The sequence below is a fragment of the Pantherophis guttatus genome, chromosome 11, assembly GCF_059756535.1.
Source record: "Pantherophis guttatus breed Tessera chromosome 11, ASM5975653v1, whole genome shotgun sequence".
Classification (NCBI taxonomy): Eukaryota; Metazoa; Chordata; class Lepidosauria; order Squamata; family Colubridae; genus Pantherophis; species Pantherophis guttatus.
The window spans coordinates 7,719,282-7,746,377 of NC_142073.1; the positions used below are offsets into that span (position 1 = coordinate 7,719,282).

Below are 27,096 nucleotides of genomic sequence, written 5' to 3' on the forward strand. Positions count from 1 at the left end.
AAGAAAAGTAAATATCTACGGAATATGCAACTGCATTCTTATGCAAGGATCTGATCCAGAAGACGGGAGGTGGCTGTTTGCTTTTCCCTAGGGTGTTTATTCTCAAAGAACGAATCCTGCGTAATTGCCTAGCAAAAATATTACAGGGCAAGAAAACTGGGGTAAGTAAAGCCACCAAATTGGAAGCGAGAGAGGACACGGCCATCCCAGCCTTAATCCATGCAATGAAAGCAGCGCTGGGCTCTATCCAGGGGTGTCTTGACACAGGATTGATCAGAATAGAGCTGGAAGGGACCTTGGAGGTCTTCTAGTCCAGCCCTCTGCTCAAGCAAGAGACTCTACCATTTCAGACAAGTGGCTGTTCAGTCTCTTAAACCTCCAGTGATGAAGCCCCTACAACTTCTGAAGGCAAGCTGTTCCACAGGTTGATTGTCCTCACTGTTTTAGGAAGTTTCTCCTTCATTCCAGGTTGCTTCTCTCCTTGATTAATTTCCATCCATTCTTTCTTGTTTTGCCCTCTGGTGCTTTGGAAAATAAGTTGATCCCTCTCTTCTTTGTGGCAGCTCCTAAAATACTGGAATCCTGCTGTCATGTCCCCCCTAGTCCTTCTTTTCTCTAGACTGGCCATACCCAACTCTTCATATGTTTTGGGTTGAGCCATACCCAACCCAAAACATATGAAGAAGGGTTCATGCAACCCTTCTTTTTTTTTTTTTTAATTTGATTTATATGCCGCCCTTCTCCGGAGACTCAGGGCGGCTTACAGTGTGCTCAGCAATAGCCTTCATCCTTTTGTATATTTATGCAAGGTCAGCTTATTGCCCCCACAACTGGGTCCTCAATTTACCTACCTTAGAAAGGATGGAAGGCTGAGTCAACCTTGAGCCTTGGCGAGATTCGAACCTGCAGTAATTGCAGACAGCTGGTCTTAATAACCAGCTTAATAACAGGGTGCCTTAAACCACTGTACTACCAAGGCTCTTCTTCATATGTTTTAGTCTCCAGACTAAATCATCTCAGCTGGTTTTTTGGTTTTTTAAAAAGGATTTTTGGATGTAGAGGAGGGCTCAGTTCCCAAGGCAGAGGTAGAGGGAAAATCGCCTAAGAGACTCGGTCCCAGTGCCTGCAAGAGGCTGTCCAGCGACTCTCTCTAAGGAACCGAGGCCAGGGGTGTCCCCCAGATCGGCTCCCTCCTTGCCATGGAGGCTGCCTCTCCGGCCCGCCAGCCAACTTCGCCTGCCCCAATCAAGAGTGGCTCGAGGGGCGGCGGCCAGGACGACACTCGGGCTCTTCCCCACGCGATGCACATCTGGGGGCCTCCAAGTCGGAGTCCCGCGAGTATCGCCCACCGGGGGCAGTACGGGATTCGAAGCTCAGTCGTCTAAGGACGGCGCCAGGTTTGGGGAAAGGCATAACATGCCCTAAAAGCCTAGGTGCGCTCGGCTACTGCGGTTTTGCAAGCTACGGGACAGGGACTCGCGTATTGTGTGAGCGCGGTCACTCGGGGCTCGTTCCAGCAACCTGGGTTACCGCGATGTGCAAACAACCATCAAACCCTCCTCACATGGAAACCTTGTCCGGAACCCCCAAATTAGAGCCCATCCCAATAATAGATTCCCACCCAACTAAACCGCCCCCTCCCCCATGGAAACCTTGTCCGGAACCCCCAACTCCCAAATTAGAGCCCATCCCAATGATAGATTCCCACCCATCCAATTCCCAGCTACCTTCAGCAGCTCCTTCTCGATCTCGCCCGCTTTCAGGAGGATGGGCCCCCGCACCGCGTACTCCACCGCCTTGACCTGCGGGTTCATGGATTCTAACGTGAGGATCTTCTCGCGAGGCGCCTTCTCTTTCAGCTGCAGGGCGGGGGCTTCGGCGGCGGCGCTGCTCCAACCGGCCAGCCCAAGCCCAAACCGGGCTGGCCTCTCCGTTCCCATCGGCGGCTGGCCGACGCTGCGCGGGGCATTGACGGGGGGCCGTCGGCGGCGCGGCTCTTTGCCCGTGGCCAGCCAGGCGAGGAAGCGCACGGCCTCGGCTCGGCGCTCGGGGAGGCGAGGGGGAGTGACGGCGGCTTCCCTACTCAGCCCCGACAAGCGATGCATGGTGCCTTTAGAGAAGGAGACAAAAAAAAAAAAGGGGGAGAAGGTTACGATCCACTCCTGATGCTGTTACCTCGTTGGGTCCTGAAACGTCTGCAGGAAATTCAAGCCCAGCTCAGAAAGTACCAAGGACCTGTCATTTCTGCTGACGGCCAGGGGTTCGAGCCTCACCGACTCAAGGTGGGACTCAGCCTTCCATCGTTCCCAGGTCGGTAAAATGAGGACCCCCAAATTGTTGGGGGCGATAGGCTGATTCTGTGTAAACCGCTTACCACAAGTGTAAAGCACTACGGAGCGGTGTAGAAATCTAAGTGCTATTATACCACGTCAACCCTGAGCTACAAAGCTTCTCCTTTACCGGGGAAGATTAAACCCGGGAAGGGGGAGGGAGGAGAAGCGACACGACCCCCGACCCTCCCTCTTCCCCCCCCCAACCTCAGCGCTCCAAAGGCGCTCTCCGCCCCACATCTCACCCGCACCAGCGTCCCGAGAGAAGCAGAGATGATCTCGGCTTGCAAGCAGAGCTAGCAAGCGTACGCCCGGACGGCTCCGATGCTTCTTTCCAGCTCCGGCCCCTCCGCATGCAAAAATTTAAAAAGAAAGTGGGGAGGGGGGCAGAGGCGGTGCTGGCCGGACTTGCGCCCCACGGAGCTCTCTCCAATGAGCGGCCGGCCTGGTTGCCTTTGCAAACGATTCAGCGGCAAAAGCCGGCTCTTGGAAAGCCCATTGGGCCAGCCCTCCCACCTCCACCCCACGCCTGCTGGACCGCGGGGAACCGCCCAGGCGGCCGGCCCTCCCAACAGCTGGCCGTGGGGGAATTGCACCAGCCGAATACGCGCTGCCTGATGGGGCTTGTAGTTCCCCGGGGCCGCCTTGGCAGAGGAGGGGGGAGAGGAAACTACACTTCCCAGGATGCTCCCCGAGCAAGGGTGACGCGTGTCTTGGCTCTGGAGTGGGTGGGTGGGTGCAAGGGGAGGAGGAAGAGGAGGTTTCCTCTCCCCCCCACCACTCCTTTCCCCAAAGCGACCCCTCCCAAAGGAACCAGGCATTGAATGAAAAAAATAAACAAAAAACAAAAAAAAAAAGGCAATTTTGCACGTGAAAACACGTTTCCTGAATTTTGCAAAGCTTCGCAGCCAAAGATGCCCCGAGCGCAACCGTAGCGGAAGAGAATTATCGGTAGAAGCGCTGCAGAAGGAAATACGGTGGCGTGAGACGAGATCCCGGACTTTGCGCATTTCCAACGAAGGCTTTGGAGTTGCGAGCCTCGCAGGTTTTCTTAAGCGTCGGCCGCGCTGGAGACCGCTGGCGCAATTGAGCCGCAAAAGTTTATCAGGTTTACTTTTTAGCTTTTGTCTCGTTTCATTCAGCCCTGATGGTGAAAAAGGATGGATGAGTCAGTGTTTTTTTTCTGCAGAATGGAGACGGTTGGGGGAATTTAGCAAACTTTGGTTCGGTTGACCACAAGTAGACACATTGTGCAAGGGATTCCACTTAAAAGGACCGTGTGAATTTTTTTTTTAAATTCGATTTATATGTCGCCCTTCTCCGGAGACTCAGGGCGGCTTACAATGCGCTAAGCAATAGCCTTCATACTTTTGTTTATTTATACAAAGTCAGCTTATTGCCCCCACAAACTGGGTCCTCATTTAACCTACCTTAGAAAGGATGGAAGGCTGAGTCAACCTTGAGCCTGATGAGATTCGAACTTACAGTAATTGCAGACAGCTGGTGTTAATCACAGTGGTTTTAGTCTGCTGAGCTACCAGGCCCATCTGCAAAGATGAATTGTCCGCAAGGATGAAGGAACAGCGTTCAGGGGTCTCCAAATGAACAGATTCCTTTGAGGCTCGGTGTTTTTCCACTGAACTTTCTCGTGGAAAATAACCAACTTGATCAAATCATCAACTTAAGTACATTTTATCTTAGTGGCTCTGTTTTCGCAAACGCTGATCCAGGATGAATTTACCCGGTTATTAGACTGACTCTGTTTTCTGGCTTGCATCTGACATTAAACCACTGGTGAAATCCAAATTTTTTTTACTACCGGTTCTGTGGGTGTGGTGTGGCAGGGGAAGGATACTGCAAAATCTCCAATCCCATCCCACTCTAGGGCCAACCAGAGATGGTATTTGCCACTTCTCCGAATTGCTCAAAATTTCCACGACTGGCTCTCCAGAAGCTGTCAGAACCTGCTGGATTTCACCCCTGCATTAAACCATAAACTAGCCATATTTGACAGGAGAAGTTAGGCTGAAATATGGCCCTCTAATCCAAGGGTCTCCAACCTTGGCAACTTTAAGACTTGCAACTCCCAGAAGTCCTCAGCCAGCAAAGCTTTTGCTCTAGTCCAGTTTGTGGCTCGGTTGAAACGCAAGGGGTGACTTATTGCCGCAAAAGCAAATAAAGAATTTTGCACCACTTAAAAAGAAAAACTAAAAGTTAGCGTTTGCAAAACACACTGCTGTTTCGCTGGGTAAATGAGGAGTTATTCCAGCAAAGGACAATGTATTGGTGTATATCAGTGGTGGGTTGCCCCCGGTTCGCACCGGTTCTATAGAACCGGTAGTAAAACCGGTGGGTGGTTCCGCCCACCGACTCCGACGTCATCAAAATGCTTCTGCGCATGCGCAGAAGAGCATGTGTGTGTGTGAGAGAGCGAAGCGAGTGTGTGCACGCATGCGACCCCATTGCGAACCGGTAGTAAAGGTAAGTAGAACCCACCCCTGGTGTATATACACACATGGTAGAATGAGGGGGGGGGGAAGTATTTACACACATGGTAGAATGAGGGTGGGGGAAGTCTTTGCTCTAAGAAAATGTAGACAAAAGCATGTGAGACCTTAAAATGTTTTTCACGGTTTCTGTGAAATTGTGTGGCTTAGTGTGTCAAGGAAGGAAACAAAAGGAGGAAGGCCTACTCTTCATAATAATAACTTTATTGTCATTGTACATGTAAACACATACCCATACAACGAAATTCATTTAACACCCAAAGACCAGGTCTAACACACATAACAATCCCCAAACACCTCCCATCCCCACCACAAATTCCCCACCCCTAAACCACCCAAAATCCATACAACAGACCAAGTAATGCTGTCCAACAGCTCACTGATGGTGGCCCTTTAGTTCATTGTTGAGTGCAATTATAGTTCTGGGATAAAAACTATTCGGAAAAATGGTAAATAATCATAAGCAGTAAAACTACAGCATGATTCCTGTTTGAACCCAGGTGACACATTGTCATCCATGCTCAATGTAACATGATATCTGAACCCAGAACATTGTTTAAATTTTAGTACTAGTTTACATTATTTAGAAAGTATGTGTGTGTGTATTTATTTTAAAGATTTGTATGCCCTGCCTGCCATTCCCCCAATCTGAGGACCCAGATTGTTGGGGATAATATGCTGACTCTGTAAACCGCTTAGAGAGTACTGTAAAGCACTATGAAGCGGTATATAAGTCTAAGAGCTATTGCTATAACTCTGGGCATTCACAGCAGCAATAAAACCACTAACTATAAAACATAACCATCAAACAATAAAACAGCAAAACAATAAAATGTGAGGCCTTCATCATCCCCTTAGGGTGCCCCATCAAGAATCTCCATTCCATTCTTTTTATCCCAATAGCCTTTATTGATTTATTGATTTAGAGTTTGCTACTTATTGAATATGTTGTTAAACGGCCTCCCGTGTCACTATCTCTAAAGGTTATTAAACATGAAATGACTGAATTGTAGCAGTAAAATGCAATACGTTAAAATACACAGTGGCTCTGTTAAAAAGGGAAGGGGAAAATAAAAACAAGAATATAGCATTCAAACAGGAAGTTCTGTGGCATCGTTGCTTTTTCCTTTTCCTGTGACATGAATGCAAAACCCAGTCACATCCGCCAGCAGCATGAGGTGATTGCAAAAAAAGAAAAAAAGAAGTGCTTTAAGTTGCATCAACCAAAGGGTCACTTCCAAATTCCCAGGAAGGACTTTTCTTATTTTGATCAGGCCCCACTTCAAGTCCTGTGTTCAGATGCCTTTGGGATTCTGCAGCAAAAAGAGAAAAGCATATCTTAGGTCCAGGGAAGGGAAGTATCTGTAGTATTCAGAAGAGATTCAGGCTGCTGCTCCCTGATCCTGTAGTGTTTGAAAAGGAGGAAAGGAGTGTAATGTGTGAATAAGAACTTGGTACCCACATCACGCTAGGGTTTTCATTTTTTTTCACACAATCAAGCTGCAACATCTGATTTGATCTCGATACGAACCAAGTCTTATTCACACAATATACTAAACCAGAAAGAGGTAGACCCATGGTTTAGAAGGTACAACCCAAAAGATATAATAGTTAGGAAATATTGGTGGTGCGTTTATAATATTCTGGTTTGTCTGACTATATGTTTCACTTTATGTTTTCATGTGTTTTGTAGAATATATTTCTCTTGGCTCCCTGAAACAATGTTTAAAATAGAAACCTTTGTTGATCCAGAAACCAAATGTTGTTAATTAAGCTAAGAGTTTGGTAACAATTTGTCATTTTTCCATTTGTAACATGTTGGGCTGCTTATTTCATTTTGCTTTATGCATTTCTTCCCTTGGAAAATACAGTTGTGTATATTGCTGTAGTTAGCATGCTTAAACAATAATCCATCCAAGGATAGCTTAATTTTTTTAAAAATGTCAGGCTCACATTCCTAAGATCACAAACAGGCCCAGTCAGGCTTTTTATATTATTCTTATTCTGGAACCAAATACCCAGTTTTCATGTTTGTGCAATTTAGCTCAATGTTTTTGGCAACAGTTCCACTTAAAACAAAGGTAGTGTTTCTTTGCACGGCATGCCAAGAAAATATTCAGATGACATGTGGTAACTTGCATCTAGTTAGGCCCAACGGAAGAGAAGCTATATAGGAGATATGCTTTATTTTTCAAGTACAAAGTTTAATTATTCCAGTAATCAGTTTTACCATTACTAAATAATTGATTGCTTAATATACCATCAAGTTGAAGCTAACAATTAGCAATTCAGCCATGTTGGTTGCTAGACTGACTCTCTTTTCTGGATTCATCTGACCATAAACCATAAACTAACCATATTTATAGGAGAAGCTAGGCTAAAATGTCTTCTAATTTGTGGCTCGACCAGCTGGTGATTTATTGCACCAAACACAGAATTTTGCACTACTTAAAGATAAATTTTAACGCGGTGGCTCAGTGGCTAAGACACTGAACTTGTTGATCGGAAGGTCGGCAATTCAGCAGTTTGATTCCCTAGTGCCCTGTAACGGGGTGAGCTCCCGTGACTTGTCCCAACTTCTGCCAACCTACCAGTTCGAAAGCACGTCAAAAAGGCAAGTAGTAAAATAGGGACCACCTTTGGTGGGAAGGTAACAGCATTCCGTGCGCCTTTGGCATTTAGTCATGCCAGCCACATGACCACAGAGACGTCTTCAGACAGCGCTGGCTCTTCGGCTTTGAAACGGAGATGAGCACCGCCCCCTAGAGTCGGGAACGACTAGCACATATGTGCGAGGGGAACCTTTACCTTTAAAGATAAACTTGTGCTAGAGTTTGCTTTCCCAAACTGATCTTCCAATAGCGAACCCATTGTGAACCCATATTCAAGTCCATTCATCTTGTGCTGGTTGTCTTCTCCAATTTCCTTCCACCTTTCTCAGGATTATAGACATCTCAAGAAGACTGTGTCTTTACATAATGTGTCCAAGATAGGATAATCTGAGCCTGGTTGTTCCCGATTGACTTTGCTTTGTCAGAAGGTCGCAAAAGGTGATCACATGGCCCCAAGACACTGCAGCCGTCGTAAATGCAGGCTGTCATGTTGTAAGTGTGAAAAATGGTCATAACTCGCTTTTTTCAGTGCTGTTGTAACTTTGAACGGTCAGTAAACAAACTGTTGTAAGTTGAGGACTACCTATATCAGCGATGGCTAACCTTTTTGCCATTGCATGCAAGGAGCTGGAGGGGGGAGGGGTGTCGTACATGTGTGTGCTCACACCCATAATTCTATGCACCCCACACCTGTGTATGCGTGCATGACCCCCCCACACTCCGCCCGCTCCTGGCACGCAATGGCACAGTAGGCCTGTTTCTCTCTCTCCCCAGCCTCCAGAGCCTTTCTAGGAGTCTGGGGAGGGCAAAAACGGCCTCCCCCCCCCCCAGGCCCTCCGGAGGCTGAAAACAGCCTGTTTGCCAACTTCCGGGGATGTGTGCTGGAGCTGAGCTTGCGTGCCCACTGATATGGGGTACGTGTGCCATAGGTTCACCATCACGGACCTATATCTTCATTATTTGCTCTAAGGCTGGTGGCTGTACAGTACCTGTTTTCATTAGTTTCGTCTTTATAATTTTAGTCTCTTTTTTCCCACTAAACTCTTGGACTTATTACTAGAGTTCAGAAATGAATTGTAAAAATGAAACAAAGCATATCATGGTTTAACATGAGGTAGAATTTCAAAATTGAGAGTAGCTCTGATAATCAAGTACCCCTCTCTTCATGTCAGTGATGTTGATAGGAGCTATAACTGAACATAACTGCTAGATTAAAGGCAGATGGAGCAAGTAATTCTATCATTGGAGGGCATTAGAAACAGCTGTTAAAATGCTTATGCCTTCCAAGTTTAAGCATTTCTTTGTCATTCCTGCAACATTGGTTCTTTTATTGAGAAAACTATATTTAAAATGTATGGAGGGAAGGAGGAAATCAAATGATAATGCTGATCCAGAATTTTTCAGCAACAAAGAAGACCTAGCGCATAAGACAGAAAGTTAAAATGACACCCTATTTGCATAAATCCAGAATGAAAATTTTAAAGCATTGTGATTCACTGGCCTTTAGTGTTGCTGAAATCTATGTTAAATGACAATTAGCTTCCAAAACTAGTTTTCAGACATCCATGGATAGACAGTTGGAAGTGATGTAATATTATTAGCGTGTCTGTGAACTGGCTAAAACAATATCCATTATGAAATGAATATATGGAGATTTATGGAGAGCAAAAGAGAAAATTCAAGCGAAAGGCTATGATCCTGTTAAGCATAAATCATTAGTATTGGGAAACAGCAACAGACTAATAGATTGGCTGCTCCCAAAGGATATGAATGGATCTATGGATCTATTTAGGGGGGAAAAAATCTAATGTGATTTATAGGATTTTTCTTTAATGTGTATGTAATTAATCATGGGAAAATCACATTAGCGTTGTAAGAAATGCATTAACTGGGACTAAGAGGAAAGAAATATAACCTTCATGTATTTATTCTTGGCATATTCACTGTAAATACTTCTGCCTTTAGTTTTTATTCCTTGTGGTTTGGTAGCATCTTAATTCTGCATGGTCTGGGAGTTCGTATTTGATAAACATGACTAATATTTTCAAATTCAGTTATGATTTGTTTACATTTTTTTTACCTCTGCCCTAAAGTTTTCGGCAACCTGTGAATTTCCTTCATTTTTGCTTATTACAACATGCATTTTATAAAGCAGCTGGAAAGAGAGGTTAATGTGTAAAAGTTACTGTCCTTGAGTAACACTGTACTTGTTTTCACTGAGTAGAAAACTGTCACAGTAGACTCTTCTCTTGTAAGGACTTTGAGAAACAAAATTGAACTCTTGAAGCACATAGACCAGTAGAGCATCTGCATGGATGAAGAACTGTGGGGAGTGGTGCACAAAAAGGCAAGATTAAACTTGCTTTAACATTTTTTCCTTTGGAATGTTCTGCTCATTTCAATGAGGCAATTCAGATCTATGAGCCATCCACCCACATCATTTGATGGGCTGAATTAATATGCTAAGTATTTCTAGCTTAGGGTGATAACAACAAAATGATGGATGAGCTTATATGTGAAACATGTTTACATTTATAACTGCCTGTTTATAAATGCCTATATTTTGAGTTACTGATGCATTCATAAACTAAAATGCCTTCCCTAGGTTTTAGTTGTTGGTATCTTTTTATCCTGTATGGACCCTCATGGGAATGTTTGCAAGACGTGATCAAAAAAAAGTCAAGATGGTAGCCATGATGGTTTAATTGACGTTCCGCCCATCTGCAAGATTCATAAAAAAACCAAGTGGAGCTTCCATTGCAGGTACCATCCCGACTTTTTAATTGTACCCGGGGACACCCCTACAATCCTATAGGCATTTCTTGGCCAACATTTTGCCTTGATGTTGGTGCTAATGATTGAAGCCAAGCCACTCAGCGTTGCTTTGGATAATGAGACATCACGGGAGGTATATAAATTTAATATTGTTTTGAAAGAAAGGAGTAGGACTGAGCAAGGTCCCAACCCAGTTAACTTGAGATATTTATAAGAGACTTGAAGCCTGCCAATTGATTAATTTTGTAGGTGAATTGGCCGGGTCTAAAAGTTATAATTTTTAAAAATAAAACATTTGCATAATGTCCTTCTTCCAGATCTATCAAGGAGTAGGTTATTGTCTATTGACAGGAACCAAAATGGGCTATTCTGCTATGATGTCTCTTCCCTTCCAAGTCATTCCCGGGTCTTACGAATCTTGAGAAAATTTTTCCCCCGCATTGCTTTTAACAGGGTTTGTTTAAAGTTTTGCATCGCCCAACATTTTTAGCTTGCTTTCACTACTGATGTTAGCAATAGCTGGTTTTCATGCGGTTGGCATGCCTGCAAACCCATTTGGCTTGGTTGGTTTAGGATTCCTTGCCCTGAAAATCCTGAAGGGATTCATTCCTGACCGAGGTGCAGCATGTTGTATGAATACTCTGCTCCTAACTGGGGATTTGGGGCATGGGGAGCTTTGCAGAAAAACAGGGCTGCTCAGTTTAAGTGACTTGAAGATAGACGGACTTCAATTCCCAGAATTCCTCAGCCAGCATGACTGCCTAGGGAATTCTGGGAATTGAAGTCCACCCATCTTTCCAGCGCCACTGACAGGAGATAGATTCATTTTTTTCTTCAGTGCTGTTAAGAATGAAAATGTGATGAATTTTGCCTATCATAACAGTAACTGGACACCAGCACTTCCGAAATATAATGACTGGAACGTATTTATTTTTGAGAAATTATTAAGAGAATTTATTTATGGCGGCGCCCTTTTCCTTCAGTTTTCCCTCCTGAGGAGATTTCCCCCCTTCTTTCTCCCTTTTTAAACGTTACTGGGGCAACTGGCCAGCCCCGCCCCTTCCCCGGCGTCCCTATCCCTTTAGCCAATCCCGGCGCTTTTTTTTTTTATTTTTAAATCAAGCTTTAAACCACGCCCCGGACTCGCTCGCGGACGAGAGGGGCGCGGCTTGGCTTTCCCCAACGGTTTCGAGTTTCTTTGGGGGGGGCGGAGAAAACCGACCTCGAGGGCGGCGTGACGGTACGCATGCGCGGCCCGTTCGTCGTCGTCGGGAGGTGTGTGTGTGGTGTGGGGGGGGGGAAAGAAATTAAGGAAAGGAGACACTGATAGGAATAAAGGGAGGGGGCGCTCGCGAGCGGGCGAGCGGCCGTTTCTTATTGGCTGCGGCGGGCGCGAGGGCCGCGTTCCAGGGAGGTGGGCGGGGCGGGCGAGCTCGCGCGCGCTCAGCCGCCGCTCTTCGCCCGCAGTCGGCGCGCCGCCACGGAGCTGGGCGGAAGCATGTCTGCCGGCCGGGCCAAAAAAGTGAAGATGGCTACCAAATCGTGCCCCGAGTGCGACCAGCAGGTGAGAGCCTCACCGTCGTCCCTGTTTCAGGGAGGCTGCCTGCCCCGTCGCTGCCCTTTCTCACTATCCCTGCGGCTTTGTCCATCCTCCTGCCCGGGACCAGCAGCACACCTGTCCCATACAGGTGTATTGCCCACGTGGTCTGCCCAGGTGCTGTGGGGAGGGCGAGGATGCCTGCTCCTTTGCACCCCCACATTGGGTGCTTCTGGCTGGGGTCCCTAATGTGAATCCCTTCCCCAAAGCACTTCTTTTCTGCCCCTTTTCCAAATGCCACCCATAATAGGTAAAGGGTTGGCAGCTTGCAAAGCTGGGAGGCAAAGCCCTTAGCCAGGTGAGGCATAAGGCTGTAAATCTGAATGAAGAGCCTTGATAGTACAGTGGTCTAAGCACCCTGTTATTAACACAGCTGCCTGCAATTTACTGCAGGTTAGAATCTCGCCAAGGCTCAAGGTTGACTCAGCCTTCCATCCTTTCTAAGGTAGGTGAAATGAGGACCCAGTTTGTTGGGGCAATAAGCTGACTTTGTATAAAATATACAAAAGAATGAAGGCTATTGCTTAATGCATTGTAAGCCGCCCTGAGTCTCCGGAGAAGGGCGGCATATAAATCAAAAAAAAAAAAAAATCACATTCCCCCCCTTCTTCTTCTTTTCAGCCTGATATTCTGCAAAAAAAAAAAAAAAGATTAGCCCTTCCTGGCCCAAGCTGCTTAAGAGCTGGAACACCTCTGGCGGGCGCCGGGTTGGAGAAGCTGCAAATCAATTGCCCTGTTTTTTTTTTTTTTCCCCCAGCCCTGCTTTGTAATATTTTGCAAAGAATTTGGGGGTGGGGAGATAAAATTCTGGATAAAGGCTTTCTGGATGATGCAGGGTGTGTGTGTGTGATCTGGAAAAAGGAAAAGCCTGGGTGACATTAATTCTCCTCCTGAGCCCTGGAGGTGTGATCTGAAAAAGGGAAAAATCTGGGGGACGTTAATTCTCCTTGATGGGGGACTTGCTTCCTTGGGTAATTATTTGCATGCTGATTCAGAAATTGCATGAAGATTTGCATACAGGGCAAGAATTAGAAAATGGCCAGAATAGCTGACGGGACAGTTTTAGATCAGCTAAGAGGGCATATACTCTGAAACAGAGATAGTTTTAATCTTTGCTGTTATTACCATGCTTCCTGTAAAATGTTTTCCCGCCCCCACCCATGTTTTGTGGTATTAATAAGCTTTAGAGCCGTTACCATCCTTTGGACAAAAATATGTCAGTTTTATAGTTATCAGCCTGCTGTTAGCTAATGAGTTGAGTGGGGGTGGGTGGGAAATCCCTTTTGTTTGTACTGTTTTATGCAGATAAGCAATCTTCTGGTTTTCCAGTTAGAGGCTGTTTAACTTAAAACTTTTTTTATATTTTTAATCCGTGATCTACATGAAGCAAACTCTAGGATTTGTTTGTCGTGAAACAATGCAGAAAGGCATTTTGAGGAAATGAGAGTGCTGGAAAAATGTTTCTAATGAATCATTCCATGTACTTTTGCTTTAGTATAAGTAAATACTTGAGAGCCAGTTTAGTATAATCGTTAAAGCATCTGGCTACAAACCAACGGGCACAGAGCCAGTTGGGTGACCTTGGGCCAGTCACTCCCTCTCAGCCCTAGGAAGGAGGCAATGGCAAACCGCCTCTAAAAATCATGCCAAGAAAATGCAGGGACTTTTCCAACTAGTCCCCAGAAATCAACACAAAAAGTATCTCTTTGAAAGTCTTGGGTTTTTTTTGGAAGTTTAAAATGATACAGTTCTTTATTTTAGTCAAAAATATGTTTATAAAACTTGGGAAGATACTAGGTAGCCAACCTAGTAGAGTTTGACATTTTGTCTTTGTTTATTTAAAAATATAATACAGTACAGCTTCAGCTAAACAGTGTGATTTGGAAGGGAACCTGCATGCATCTCTATTCTGTAATTCTGTTTCCTCTTGGCATCAGATTAGCTGCTGGAGAGGACAGGGTTCTTCAAGTAAATGAGCCTTGATACTACTGTGAGAGTTTTCAACTGTTTTTTTTTCTGTCTTTAATGGTTTTCCATGATAGGAGGAGAAAATATATAGGCAAAACCTTGTCAGAATTCAGGGTAGTTTTATGTGGCAAAGGATACAATATCTGGGCTCCCATAAAATCCTGAGAACAAGGCTGTGCAAGCATAATACTCACAACCTTACAACCACAATTGAGCACAAAAATTCTGTTGCTAAGTGAGACATTTATTAAGTGAATTTTACCCCGTTTAAAGACCTTTCTTGCAGCTGTTAAGTGAATTAGATGGTTGTTAAGTGAATCTGGCTTCCCCATTAGCTTTGCTTGCCATAAGGTTGCAAAATTTGATCATGTGACCCCCCCCCCAAAAGGACACTGCAACCATCATAAGTATGACTCAGTTGCCAAGCGGCTGGATTTTGATCACATGACCATGGGGATGCTGCAGTGGTCTTAAGTGTGAAAAACAGTTGTATGTCACATAATTTTTTTCAGTGCCATTGTAACTTTGAACAGTCACTAAATGAACTAATAAGTCAAGGACTACCTGTAGAAGCTTCCTTAGGGAAGCATCTTCGGTCTGTTCATGTAATACACAGCATGATTGCAACATTTCTTTTTTAACTATCAGGTGGCTGCCAGCAATTTGTGATGTAAATCCCTTTGCTTGATTCAAGCAGCCTTGCATAAGTTGAATTTGAGTTGGTTAGTTTCAGTGCTTTGTGCCCCTTTACTGGTTGTGTTGTTTTGATATTTTGCTAAAATAGTATAGAAGGTATTTTGCTTAACAGCTAAGCCATCTTAAGCTCTTTCAGCTCCAGGCTTCATCTAACAAGAAAGTTTATTTGGTGTGTAAAGTATTTCCACAGTGGAAGAATTTCCTGTAAGTCAGATGCTTTGTGGGAAATTCTGGGAAATTACTGTCCCTGGCCGGCCTGGAAACTGTAATTGTGAAATGTTTGAAGGAAATTAGGTTGAGGGTGATCTAAAAGGCAAGAAATCTACCTCAGTGTTTGAACAACTTATATATTTAAGTAAAGAGACCCATGCCAAACTATGCCCTATTGTACGTGCTCATGTGTTTACACATTTTGCAAAGAGAGCGCCCCAAACAACAGTGGCTGTATTGCGAAGTTGTTTGCTGTGGTAAGGATGAAGGGTTTTTTGTGGGGGTTTTTTTGTGCTTTAGGCCCAACTGATTTCGATGTTATGCACTTTTCTACTGTACAAGAAATCATTCAGAAATTTTGGCTTTTGATTGATGAGGTGGTATTTCAGGGCCCCCAAGGTCTCCCTTTTTGCTTATCCCCACGAGAGGCAATTTTGCAGCTTAATTTATTTTACAAGGCTCCTGCCCGGAAAATGTTTATTTCTCATTCTGATTATATTTGAACTTGAAACCCGATCCTGTCATGGACACTGAACTACTTCCCCTGTCAGGGAAGGTCTTTGGAGTTTACTAGTTGGAAAAAAAATATGAAAAGAGCTTGATATATATAATCCTTGGCAGAGAGGAAATGGAAGGGAGAATTTTTTTTCCCCCCTGTGATAATGCTATCATGTGAGGAAATCCAATAAAGCTTGAGTGCTTGAGAGACTCGGGCTAAATAAAGAAATGTATTTCACTCAGGGCAAGGTAGGCTGTAGCTTTTATTTCCCCAAAGATGGGTACCAATTGCAGCTTTAACAGGGAATCAGAATAAAGCTAAATGGTGACAACTTACCCTATGACTAATAACTCTTATCTTCAACTTCCTGACTCCCCACCTCCATCCTTCAACAGTGATGATAAACAGCAATGAAAATATCGTTTTTCCTTTTAAGCTCTCCCTATGCCATGTAAAAATTACACACACACACACACAAATGTGCATATAATTGTGTATTTTAAAACTGCTTCTACTTTTTTACATTCCTGCCAGCTTACTGCTTAATTATTCTACAGTGTGGTTGCTGCAGTTAATGGGCTAATGAAGGACTAAAAAACAGCACTGAGGAATTTAAAGGGCGCCTTAAGATGAGGTGGAGATTATTGCTGTAATGTGCAATTTTTATTCTACGTGCAGTTTCATTCCTGCATTGGCTAAGACTGAAGCTGTTTTTATCCCTGTGTCCTTTTAGCAATTAGTAATAATGTGCAATGTGTAACATTCCCTTTAAAAAGTACTCTTATCTCTCCCCCCCCCCATTTACCTAATGTTATTACTGGCATTTTTCAAAACATACAAAAATAAGTCATACCAGTCTGTTTCTTTTTTTTAAAAAAAAGCCCCCAAATTGCAGTTGAATAATACTTTATTAGAACCATTCAACGTGTCAAAAAATGTTTTGGGGGTTTCCAGATGCAGGATGTAAAGCAAAATGAAAGCAAGAGTAAAATAGGCAAAAAAATTAAAAATAAAAAAATTCCAGGAGAACTACCTCAGTCAAAGATATAAGATGGAGTCAACAAAGAGAAGATTACGGTTTTAGTGTTCTCTCCTAACTGGTACCCAGGATTAAGTGATACGTAACGCTAACGTGGTCCAACTAAGTTTGATAAGCCAAAATCAAACCATATGAAGGCTTATTAATAAATCGCATGGGTAAAATTAGCCAAAAAGTTCTGAAAATTGGAAGGATACTTATTATATTGTGGCGCATTTTACCTGGACTTAAAAGTATTACATAGTTCTCTGTTTAGTGATAAAAATACATCACCTCGTTAGTTTTCTTTTCCTTTCCTTTCTTTTTTTTTTTTTTTTTGCAAACTTCCTCAAACATAGGTAGTCCTCAACTTACACCAGTTCATTTAATGACCATTCAAAGTTACACTGGGAAAAGAGGGACTTAGAACCGTTTTTTCATACTTAACGACCATGGCAGCGTCCCCCTGGCCATGTGATTTACACTCAGGTGCTTGCCAACTGCTTCATATTTGTGACGGTCGCAGGTGTCCCGAAGTCATGCCCATCCCCTTCTGCAACCTTACCCCAAGCAGAGTCAACGGGGAATTGACAATTCACTTAGCAATTGTATTATAACTGCAGTGATTCACTCGTTTCAGGGTACCAAAATCCATCCCAGAACCCATCGCCCTCGCCAGGAATGCAGACCAAATTACAGATTAACAGAGTTGGAAGGGACCTTGTAGGTCATCTAGTCCAACCCCCCCCCCCCGCCCAGATTAGAACAATCCCTTAACTCGGAGCAACATATATGATCTTCCTTTCGTCAACGAATGACAGCCCAGTGCCACTGGACTCCTTGGGAGGAAGAAACCTGCCCTTGATCAATTTAAGTTGTGAGGCTTTGGAGGCGGAGGTGAAGTTGCAGTGACTGGCAGGCCGTACTTGCACTAACCTTCAAGGTTGTGATACAAAGCAAGATTCATATTCCCACCAAAATCGGGGAGCGTTTTGTTCCTGGGGAAAGCACAATTCGTACTGCTCTCATAAGATATTTACTTTTTTTTTTTTTGCTTTGCGTGTGTATTTCTGTGACATGTCTTCTTGTGTGTGTGTGTGTGTGTGTTTTGCAGACTTTTACCAAAGTTAATACGTTAAACTGGGCATGAAATAGTGTTTCTAACCTAAACAAATTTGCCTCCTTTGTGTGTGTGTGTGTGGGGGGGGGGTTGCCTTGGATGATGACCAAACAAAGCAAAATTAAGAGAGCTTTTGCTGTGGTATAAATGTGTCATGGAGGAGTTTTGCTTTATTTAACCGTTCCCCCAAGGCCTTGTTTTAGTGCTTTATAAGCTAATTCTTCCTAGCAGCTCATGCTGTTTTGCTCCAGTGTTCTTGAAAGCCTCCGAGGAGCTATTTATAGCTCTTGTGATGAAAAGCTTTTGGGGTGTTTTTTTTTTTAATTTGTGAAAAATCCTATAATTGTTTCTTTTTTTCTGAAATATCAGATCATAAAACTGCTTGGGGGCAACTGGAATCAAAATATCCCTCCCAAGTCATAGTAATTTTTAAGAATTCCTGGGAGAGATATTCAATGTCAAGATAAAAATAAATATGCGAGAATTCTTTGTGCTGAGGAACGTTCATATACAGTTCTTGGCATTGTAGTGAACCCCACCTTCAGAAAGAAGCCAGGAGCTGCTATTAGATTATTTCTATATTTTATGTCATTGTTGTCTTGTTCAATAAAATAAAATCCTATGAAATAGGATCGTTCTGTAGCTAAGGAGACTGGAAATGTAAAAAAAAGGAGACTAGGAGGATTTATGCTCCCTTCAGCAAAACTGAAATATCTTTAGCTTTCTTTAGCACTTAAAAAGGCTCATCTCCAAGGTGAAGCTACCCCCTCAATTCCTATTATTAAAAAAAAAAAGAATTTCTAAAATCAGAACACACTGCTGCTGATTGAAAATGCGTATAAAGCAAATACCAAATGGCATTGACCTAAAATCACCACTTGCAGGAGAGTCATAAGTCTCTCTTGTGTTTGGATTCATACCCTAAAATTGTGGGCTTGTAATGTTGTTGTTTTTTTAAAAAGAAAAAAAATCTGCTTCCCATTCATGTGAGCTAAATTGTAATTGATTCCAGAACCCATTAAGATCAAACCTGCAAATTAAAAAGATAAAATAAACAAGAAGCCCCTTGGAACCAGAGCAAGTCAATGAAACCCTTGTAATGCGACTTAAAAGGCAGCTGAAGGTTGAATGTATTCACGAAAATGGCAGCTTTTAGTTATTGGCCAAGGAAAATGCCATTGGGAAAGTGAGATTTGGAATGTGGTCCAAGCATCTGTCCAGAAACACTGGAGCTGCTTAGACTGAATCATTGGCTCTGTTCTCCATTGGAAGCTGCAGCTGAACATTTGTATGTAGTGCGCGATGGGGAAATTTATTCTGTTATGCTCTTCTAATATCTGACAGTGAGCTTTTACAAGGAGGAAAAGCATTCATCAATGCTGTGCCTCAGTTTGGATTTAAAATGGCACTCAAGTAGCATTGCAGCGTCAATTGCCTTGCTCTTAATTTGTAAAAAAAATATTCTTTAACAACATGAATGCAAACTCCATTTTTAGGACTAGTTCTTCTGGAGTATCAACCTAGTTAATTGTCCTTAGTTGCTTAGTTGCATAGTGAATGGACTCCTTTGTTAATAGCAAGAAATTCTGGGGGGGCGGGGATGGGGGGAATGCGAGCTGTGGTTGTAATCCTGTGTGTGACGCACCCAGAGGGAGAGTTTTAAAAGGAATGTTGAATTTTGTAGCATTTTTCTTTCCAGTCCAACTTCGTTTGTGTTCCAAGGTTTCATGTTGCGTTTGTTTTCCTTTAAAAAAAAAACCCACACAAATTAATAACAACCCATTGAAACAATTAAAAAAAAAAAAGGCAAATAATCCAGGAAGTTTCTGCTGTAAGACACTTCTAATTTAAAACACATAATTATTATCTACTGTGTTTCCCCGAAAATAAGACCCTGTCTTATATTTTTTTGAACCCTGAAATAAGCACTTGGCCTTATTTTCGGGGAGGTCTTATTATTTTGGGGTGCGTGAAGGAAACCAGAGGAAATAGCGGGGACTGGCTACTCATGTGTTTAAATATTTTCGGGGAAGGTTTATTTTCAGGGTGAGGGGGCTTATTTTATTGCATGTGCTCAAAAGCCTGATTGGGCTTATTATCAGGGGAAGTCTCACTTGGTTGCTGGTGAGTAGGTCATCTCCAAGGATGTGAACTGCATACAAAAGTAATTTTGTTATTGTGCAGCTGATTTACTGTCAAGGAGATAAATACGGGGGTGCGGTGTCAGCAGATGATTTGCAGAGAATCCTGTCAGGTTAGAGTAGGAATAATAGGAATAGGAATAGGAATAGAATTGGACTGGACGACTGGACTGGACTGGACTGGACTGGACTGGACTGGACTGGACTGGACTAGACTAGACTAGACTAGACTAGACTAGACTAGACTAGACTAGACTAGACTAGACTAGAATAGAATAGAATAGAATAGAATAGAATAGAATAGAATAGAATAGAATAGAATAGAATAGAATAGAATAGAATAGAATAGAATAGAATTCTTTATTGGCCCAGTGTGATTAGACACACAAGGAATTTGTCTTTGGTGCATATGCTCTCAGTGTACATAAAAAGAAAATATATTTGTCAAGAATCATAAGGTACAACACTTAATGATAGTCATAGGGTACAAATAAGCAATCAAATCATATTAGGAACCAATCAATATAAATCGTAAGGATACAAGCAACAGTGGAAAATGGACAAAGTTACATTGTGCATTCAGAAGTAAATCAGCTGGAATTCAGTTCATCATTTCTTTGGGCTGACATGCAAAACAAAAGTTCTCCATCAAGCAGGGACTTTCTCTCCCCCCTTTCCCCCACACCTCCTACGGAAGGAACATTGAAGACGGAGAACACAGGACATAAAGTCTTCAGCGGTACAGCTCCTGGTTGTACCTATACACCTGTCACCTAGGCTTGTGTTTCTCATGACAAAGGGATTCAAAACGAAGTCTCACCTTTCCTCCTTCCCTTTCCCTCCCTCCCCTTCTTGTATTTTTCTAAGGTTCCTGTTGCGTGCAAGTCGTGTCCATGTGGGTATATATTTATCAGTCGCAAGCTCCTGAATGCCAAACGTTCTGAAAAGCTACCGTCCTCTGCAGGTATCGTTTCAATTCACCTGGTTTGGTTCGGCTTGAAACATAGGTAGTTCTCGATTTACGGCCACAACCGAGCCCTGCTTTTCCGTGGCAAACCGAAACAGTTGTTAAATTGAGTTTTGTCCCATTTTACGACCTACCTTGCCACCGTTGTTAAGTGACTGCAGTTGCTCAGTTAGTAGCACAGTTATTACGTGAACCTGGCTTCCGCGTTTGGGTTATCACATGACACCAGGACCCTGCCGTCATAAATATGAGTCAGTTGCCAAGCTATATCAGTGGGGAAGCCAGATTCACTTAACAGTCGTGTTGCTAACTTAATAACTGCAGGGAGTCACTTAACAACTGTGGCAAGGAAGGTCGTAAAATGGGTTGTAAACAAAAGGTTGTAAAACTCAATTAACAACTGTCTCGTTTAACAACAGAAAATTTGGACTCGGTTGTGGTCATAAGTCAAGAACTGCCTGTATTAGACATTAATGTGCAAAAATACATTATCATTTTCTTTTATCAACATTTAAGCTCAGAAATATTCTTTCTCCTCGGGCTTGATTAAACTCATTTTTACTTTTTTCCTTTATCACCTCTCTTTCTTCTCCGTATGCCCTTAAACATTTTTTGTTTCATTAGTCCAGCTCTTTTTAAAAAAAAAAAAACAGTTGATTTATATATTTTCAAATTACACATATAAGTGCTTAGTGAATAGCGTATTGTCTGGATCAATTATTTGTATATAGTAATACATTTCCCATTCCTAATCTCTACCGCTACTATCCAACCATTTATAAAACAAGGGACTTTGTTTTATAATCCAGCTCTTTTTTTATTGGTAGAGAAGAATATAGTTGTCTTCTCTTCTTCCTTTCTCTTCTTTTTTCTTTCACCTTCTTAATTTCTGGTTGTTGTTTTTTTTCCCCCTCTCTTATTTTGTTCCTCTCTTTTGGGGCTTGGCAGCCTGGAGGTTCCTGCAGGTTAACATTTCTTCTACTGGAAAAACTGCTCTAAAGTGTCTCTTGTGAAAAACAAGTTTGTCCAACTTCAAAAATAAGGAACGGTTCACGGGTGACTTGATTTATGGCGACATTCTGCTTTGTTTGTTAAAGAAAGCCTGCAGACTTGGTGTTCCCACTAATTGTCAAGCTAAAGAAGCCGAAGAGAAAATGCAGGATGAAGCAAAGATTTCAAAACAGTTCCAGATCTGATAACGTGTGTGCATGTGTGTGTGTGTCTGTCTGTCTGTTTTGAAAATGTCTTGCCGCAGAAAGCAGAAGTGATGCTAAGAGAAGACGCACGGAGAGAGTCAAAAGGGAGAAGATCAATCCGGTGGTAAATAAAGACTTAGAAAACAGGAAAAGGTCCAGATCACACAGTCAATCAGATCACAGCCGAAGAGGAAGAGGACGGCCCAAGGCAGCTTCATCTAAAAAGCACGATGAAGAAAAAGGTAACGAAAATTATTGGTTGGGTTGACCATAATTTAAAAATAAATAAATAAATAAATAAATTAACCTCCATAATTTTATAAATTATAAATTAGATTGGCCCCCACTCTTTCATAAGGCTCTGAAGCAGGGATGAAATCCAGCAGGTTCTGACAGGTTCTGGAGAACGGGTGGTGGAAATTTTAAGTATTTCGGAGAACCGGCAAATACCACCTCTGGCTGGCCCCAGAGTGGGGAGATAATGGGGATTTTGCAGTATCCTTCCCCTGCCACGCCCACCAAGCTATGCCACACCCACCAAGCCTCGCCCACAGAACCGGTAGTAAAAAAATTTGATTTCACCACTGGCTGTAAAGCACTATGAAGCGATATATAAGTTTAAGGGCTATTGCCATGCATGACTTCAGAATACAGAAAAAAATCACAGAGGATGAAATGTCAAGCAATTTACTTAGAATTTTTTTTTTTTAAAGAAAAGTTACTCATACAACCTGGTGGAACTAGGATGACCCTGTTATGATTTTGTTTATTGTCCATTTATTAACGCAATGTGACTTTTCACTGGATGCGACAGGGAGCTGTTTGGCTTCTCCAAGCCTGGAGGCATCCAATGCCCCTTGACTACTGCAACGCTCTCTACATGGGGCTCCCCTTGAAGAGCACCCGGAGGCTCCAACTGGTCCAGAACGCAGCAGCGCGGGTAGTGACGGGAGCAGCATGGCGCTCCCATGTAACACCGCTCCTGCGCGAGCTGCACTGGCTCCCAGTGGTCTTCCGGGTGCGCTTCAAGACGTTGGTCATCACCTTTAAAGCGCTGCATGGCATAGGGCCTAGCTATCTCCGAGACCGCCTGCTGCTACCGACGACCTCCCATCGACCCGTGCGCTTCCACAGAGAGGGCCTCCTCAGGGTGCCATCAGCCAAACAATGTAGGCTGGTGACCCCCAGGGGGAGGGCCTTCTCTGTGGGGGCTCCTACCCTCTGGAATCAGTTGCCCCCAGAGATAAGGAGAATCCAAGACCTCGGTGCCTTCCGCCGTGCCCTTAAAACCCACTTTTTCCAGCAAGACGGGCTGGCTTAAGAAGAAATTTTTAAATGTTTTAATTGGTTTGTGATTTTTAATTTTTGGGCCAAATTTATATATATTTTGTTTTTTAATATTTGTATTTCATGTTCTTAATTCTGGCTGTACACCGCCCTGAGTCCTCAGGGAGAAGGGCGATATATAAATTGGAAATAAAAATAAAAATTAACAAGTAGGATCCTTGCCTAAATTCAACAAGCTGCTTCTTGCGTTAGCGTTCAGCGTAATAAAAGTTTATGCCTGCATGCTCAATTCCTACCTATTTCCACTTCCAAGACCAGGAGCTGAAAGTCTTTCTTCACTGCAGCATCTTTTCTCCTTACAGAGAAACAAGAAAAAGAAGTGGACATGTACGCCAACCTCTCTGACGAAAAAGCATTTGTATTTTCTGTGGCCTTGGCGGAAATAAACCGAAAAATTATCAACCAGAGACTGATTCTTTGACGATGCGGTCGTGACCTCCGCATGCCATGCTGTTGAAGCCAGCTAGTGGATTTCAGATCTTCCGTGGCCTCTCAAGGCGGCGAATGCTGTTACCCTATGTCGGTCGAGGTCATTCCTAGTGGTTTTTTTTTTCCTTCCCCTGGCTGAATCTCTGCCGCTTGTGATTGCTTTTGAAGCCGTCCGATTGTCAGGAAGCGAAAGGAGCAGCTCTTCGCTTTGTGGAAGTGGCAGAAGGAGTCAGATGTCAGAGGCAACATCTTTTCACTCTGCAGTGACAGCTGGAAGGCTCTTCCGAGAGTTTTTGCACACCGATCCACTTCAGACGCAGTGTTTTAATTTAAAATGCCCTTCGCTGCGGATTTTCAGTTAGCGTTGAATTTCCTGTGTATATAGTCAATCTTAACCTGTACATAAGTTGATATTCTGGTATTTTCCCTGGAAATCCACCGATTGCGAAATCGACGGGTGGGTTAAGTCGAACTGATTATTACTATTATTATTATTATTATATAATACGTTATTGGTCGAAGGCGTCTTTCTACGTTCTAAACTTTACCAAACGGATGTATCAGACTGTAACCATAGAAACGTGGGAATAAATTGCATCGAACTCATTGGGATGGGAGTCAGCAGGCCTATTATATTCTGCTGATGGGCTTTGATAAAAAGCTTATTTTATACAGCCTTTGGGTGTCGGGGGTTTTCAAATCCTGTAATCCAGAACTTATTTTGGAAGGCACCAGATCAAGGAAAGCTCTGGTGTATGATTTCACATGGAAATTGTCTTCTAAATTTGTTTTGCATTAGCAGTGTTGCAACGCCTCTATGTCAATTAAAAGAATTTGAATTAAGACATCACATGTTTGCAGTTGCAGTGAAATAATGGAGACTCCGTTCCTTTTACTTCCTTCGTAGCTTTTAAATCTGTTAAAATGAACCTCACATTTTCAGTTCCCAAATGCTGCTAAGCAACGTTTAAAATATGAGGCGTTGGATCGTCTCAGTAGCAATTCTGATGTTGGACACAATGCAGTTTCATTTTGATGTTTGGTTTTGATTTTTAAATGAGAAATCCTCAAGTCTCCAGAAATAGTCAGAAATCAAGTGCAGCCAGGGAGGCTTTCTTTTACATTTTTAGATGGGTTAGCTCAAATCAAATACCACATTTCTGGAGCTTCTTTTTTCCATGGTTGCAAGATGTGGAATTCCCCAAGTCTATTGATGTTTTACCTTGTGCAAATCTGGCTCCGTCAATAGAGTTTTTATCCCAAAATTTGGTGCCAAATTCATTTGGCAGGGCAGCAGGTGAGGTGTGTACCTGATTTTGGCATAGAAGTAGGACACAGGGCCATGTGGATGTACCTGCTCTACCCCTTTACCTGCTTTAAAGCCCGTTTATTGGGTTTACATACTCTTCTGACTGAGTGGGCCCAGTTATGATGTAATGTACGGAGAAAGGGTAAGCTATTTCATCAAGAGCAATAAAACAGCCACGCCAAAAAGGAAAAGAAAAACATTTCGGAATATATGTACAGTTCCTCTCTGTGTGTGTTTTTTCTTTGCTGTCTCTAAATATATTGTTAGAAGTTAAAAGCTACCCCTGCTCCCCTTCCAGCCAGATTAGGCTGATTAAAGGAAATCTTTTACATCAATACTCCACTTCGACCCCCTCAGAATAAATCCACAGCTAGGGAGGAATCTACCTATCAGAAGGCGATCTTCCTTTCTGGATTTCACACGACCTTCAGGACAACATCCTAATATACAGGTAATCCTTGACTTTTATAACAGTGTTGGGGCCCACCAGCAGCCAGCAGAGCTTGTCATTATATATACCTCTCCCGATAGACCCCTAATGATGTAGGCCAGGGGTCTCCAACCTTGGCAACTTTAAGACTTGTGGACTTCAATTCCCAGAATTCTTGAGAATTATTATTTTTTTTTTTTGTAGTAAAGTTTTTTTTATTTTTAAACAGACAGACAAACATACAATACATCTTTTCTAGACAGAACATTGATCCGGTCATAAATTTGTACAAATTTTCGTTTATCTTTAAAACAATTTTGTACCTTCAATTTTTGGCATAACATTTATTTCTCTCTAATTTTAAAAAAATCTGATGTTACCCTTCCTCTTAACTTAATTCAATTTTTTCTTTTTCCTCCCTAAAATTTCCTCCCCTTAATTTGCATTGACACAACATATCATCTCCAATTATTTATCAAATATACCAAATAATAGTTTTATTTCACATTTCTACATCATTCACCATATTAATAAAAACCAATTAAATCTAACTCTTACCCCCAATATGACAACTATTATAGTCTTATATGTTAAACTTATTCATATTTCTAAATCTATTACAATTTTTAAACTTCCATACAATTTTGCCCTTCTTCACTTCTATTCCTAATATAATTCAATTTTTCTTCCCTAAAATTTGAACCCCTAAATTTAAGGAAATGGTTGTGAACTGCATTATGGTATATTATTTGAATTAAGATTTTTATTCAATTGACTTTCTTTTGAACACTCATAATTAATTAGGGAAACTATAACAAAAACCGGAAATAATTGTATAATTTGGAATATTAGATAAAGAAATCGGAGATGATATTATGTTGTGTGAATGCAGAATTCTGAGAATTGAAGTCCACAAGTCTTAAAGTTGCCAAGGCTGGAGACCCCGATGTAGGTTACCTTCAACCATTGTATGAATTAAATGAATAACTTACTTCCAAGCAGCTACCATTTGTATTTATTTGTGACTTGGGCTTAGAAAAAGCAAGAAAATTCTTCTAACAATATCTCTACACACAAACACACATAATATATGTACATTGGCACACACACAAAAGTCATATTTATTTGGTAGCTGTATGCTGCCTTTATATGCTCTCGTGCCAGCTGTGTCCCTATTTTTTTTTCCCAAATAAGGAAATGAATTAGGGGAAAAAATCCATATAGGGTTGAAATTAACTCATCCGCTGTTAAATGTGGTTAAAGTAATGCTTCCCAGCTGGGGCCGTGGTTTATATTAACAGACGTTGTGTTGAGCTGTAGTTTCATTTTTATTATCTGTTTGTATGACTGACACACCGCCTCCCTCAATCCCATCGATTTCTCATGCCTTTGCTTTTAGTTCGTCCAAATTATGCGTTCAGAAGATTTTTTTTTTAAAGCATATTTTTGTTCTTTTAAAAAAAATTTTTTTATTGTTTAGACATAAATATATTGAATACAGTGCAGTTGTCCTGGAATTCCACTTGCCATGAAACAAAGGTAAAAACAAACTAACATATATACTATTTTAAACAGTGCTAGTGCTGTACAATTATTTCTGACCATCATATTCTAGAGCCATGATGGCGAACCTGTGGCACATGTGCCACGGGTGGCACGCGGAGTCATCTCTACGGGCACACAAGCCGTTGCCCTAGGTCAGTTCCACCACGCATGCGTACATGCCTCCTGCTGGCCAGCTGATTTTCGGGTCTCTGCCGCGCTTGCGGGGGATGCACGCATGCGTGGGGGGCGGGGGAGTCTCACTGTATCACCAACATCTGATTTTACAGACTTTTTTTTCTCTTTTCTTGCAGCAATTATTAAGCAAACCCTTTCTTTGCCATGGAGCAATTTTGGCCAAGTTGTGATTTCTGACAAACTTGTCCTAAATTGCCACTTGATC

At 42.5% G+C, this 27,096-nt stretch overlaps 2 protein-coding genes across 7 annotated transcripts in view; one reads left to right on the top strand and one right to left on the bottom strand.

Annotated features, from left to right (window-relative positions):
* GPT2 (glutamic--pyruvic transaminase 2) overlaps positions 1-3,161 on the bottom strand; it is a 29,672-nt gene extending 26,511 nt beyond the window's left edge. Inside the window, exons 1-3 of one of the 5 annotated variants that reach the window (XM_087877296.1) lie at positions 2,576-2,715; positions 2,057-2,110; positions 1,728-2,020 (exon numbers count right to left, since the gene is read on the bottom strand). In XM_087877296.1, the coding sequence (XP_087733422.1) occupies positions 1,728-2,020; positions 2,057-2,105 (342 nt within the window). In that variant the 5' untranslated portion in view covers positions 2,106-2,110; positions 2,576-2,715. Of the gene's footprint in view, positions 1-1,727; positions 2,111-2,374; positions 2,498-2,575 lie in introns of those variants that run through there. The other 4 variants (XM_087877297.1, XM_034426446.3, XM_034426447.3 and 1 more) reach the window with 4 other exon arrangements.
* On the top strand, positions 3,072-24,262 carry HDIP1 (HDAC and MIER1 interacting protein 1). Of its 2 annotated transcripts, none has more exons than XM_034426449.3 (4): positions 3,072-4,811; positions 20,341-20,437; positions 21,696-21,878; positions 23,286-24,262. In XM_034426449.3, the coding sequence occupies exons 1-4, from the start codon at positions 4,743-4,745 to the stop codon at positions 23,402-23,404; spliced, it is 468 nt and encodes a 155-aa protein (XP_034282340.2). In that variant the 5' UTR covers positions 3,072-4,742; the 3' UTR covers positions 23,405-24,262. The 2 variants fall into 2 exon arrangements, with proteins under 2 accessions (XP_034282340.2, XP_034282339.1); XM_034426448.3 differs by lacking the exon at positions 3,072-4,811 and adding an exon at positions 11,638-11,788.
* The last annotated feature ends 2,834 nt before the right edge of the window (positions 24,263-27,096 follow it).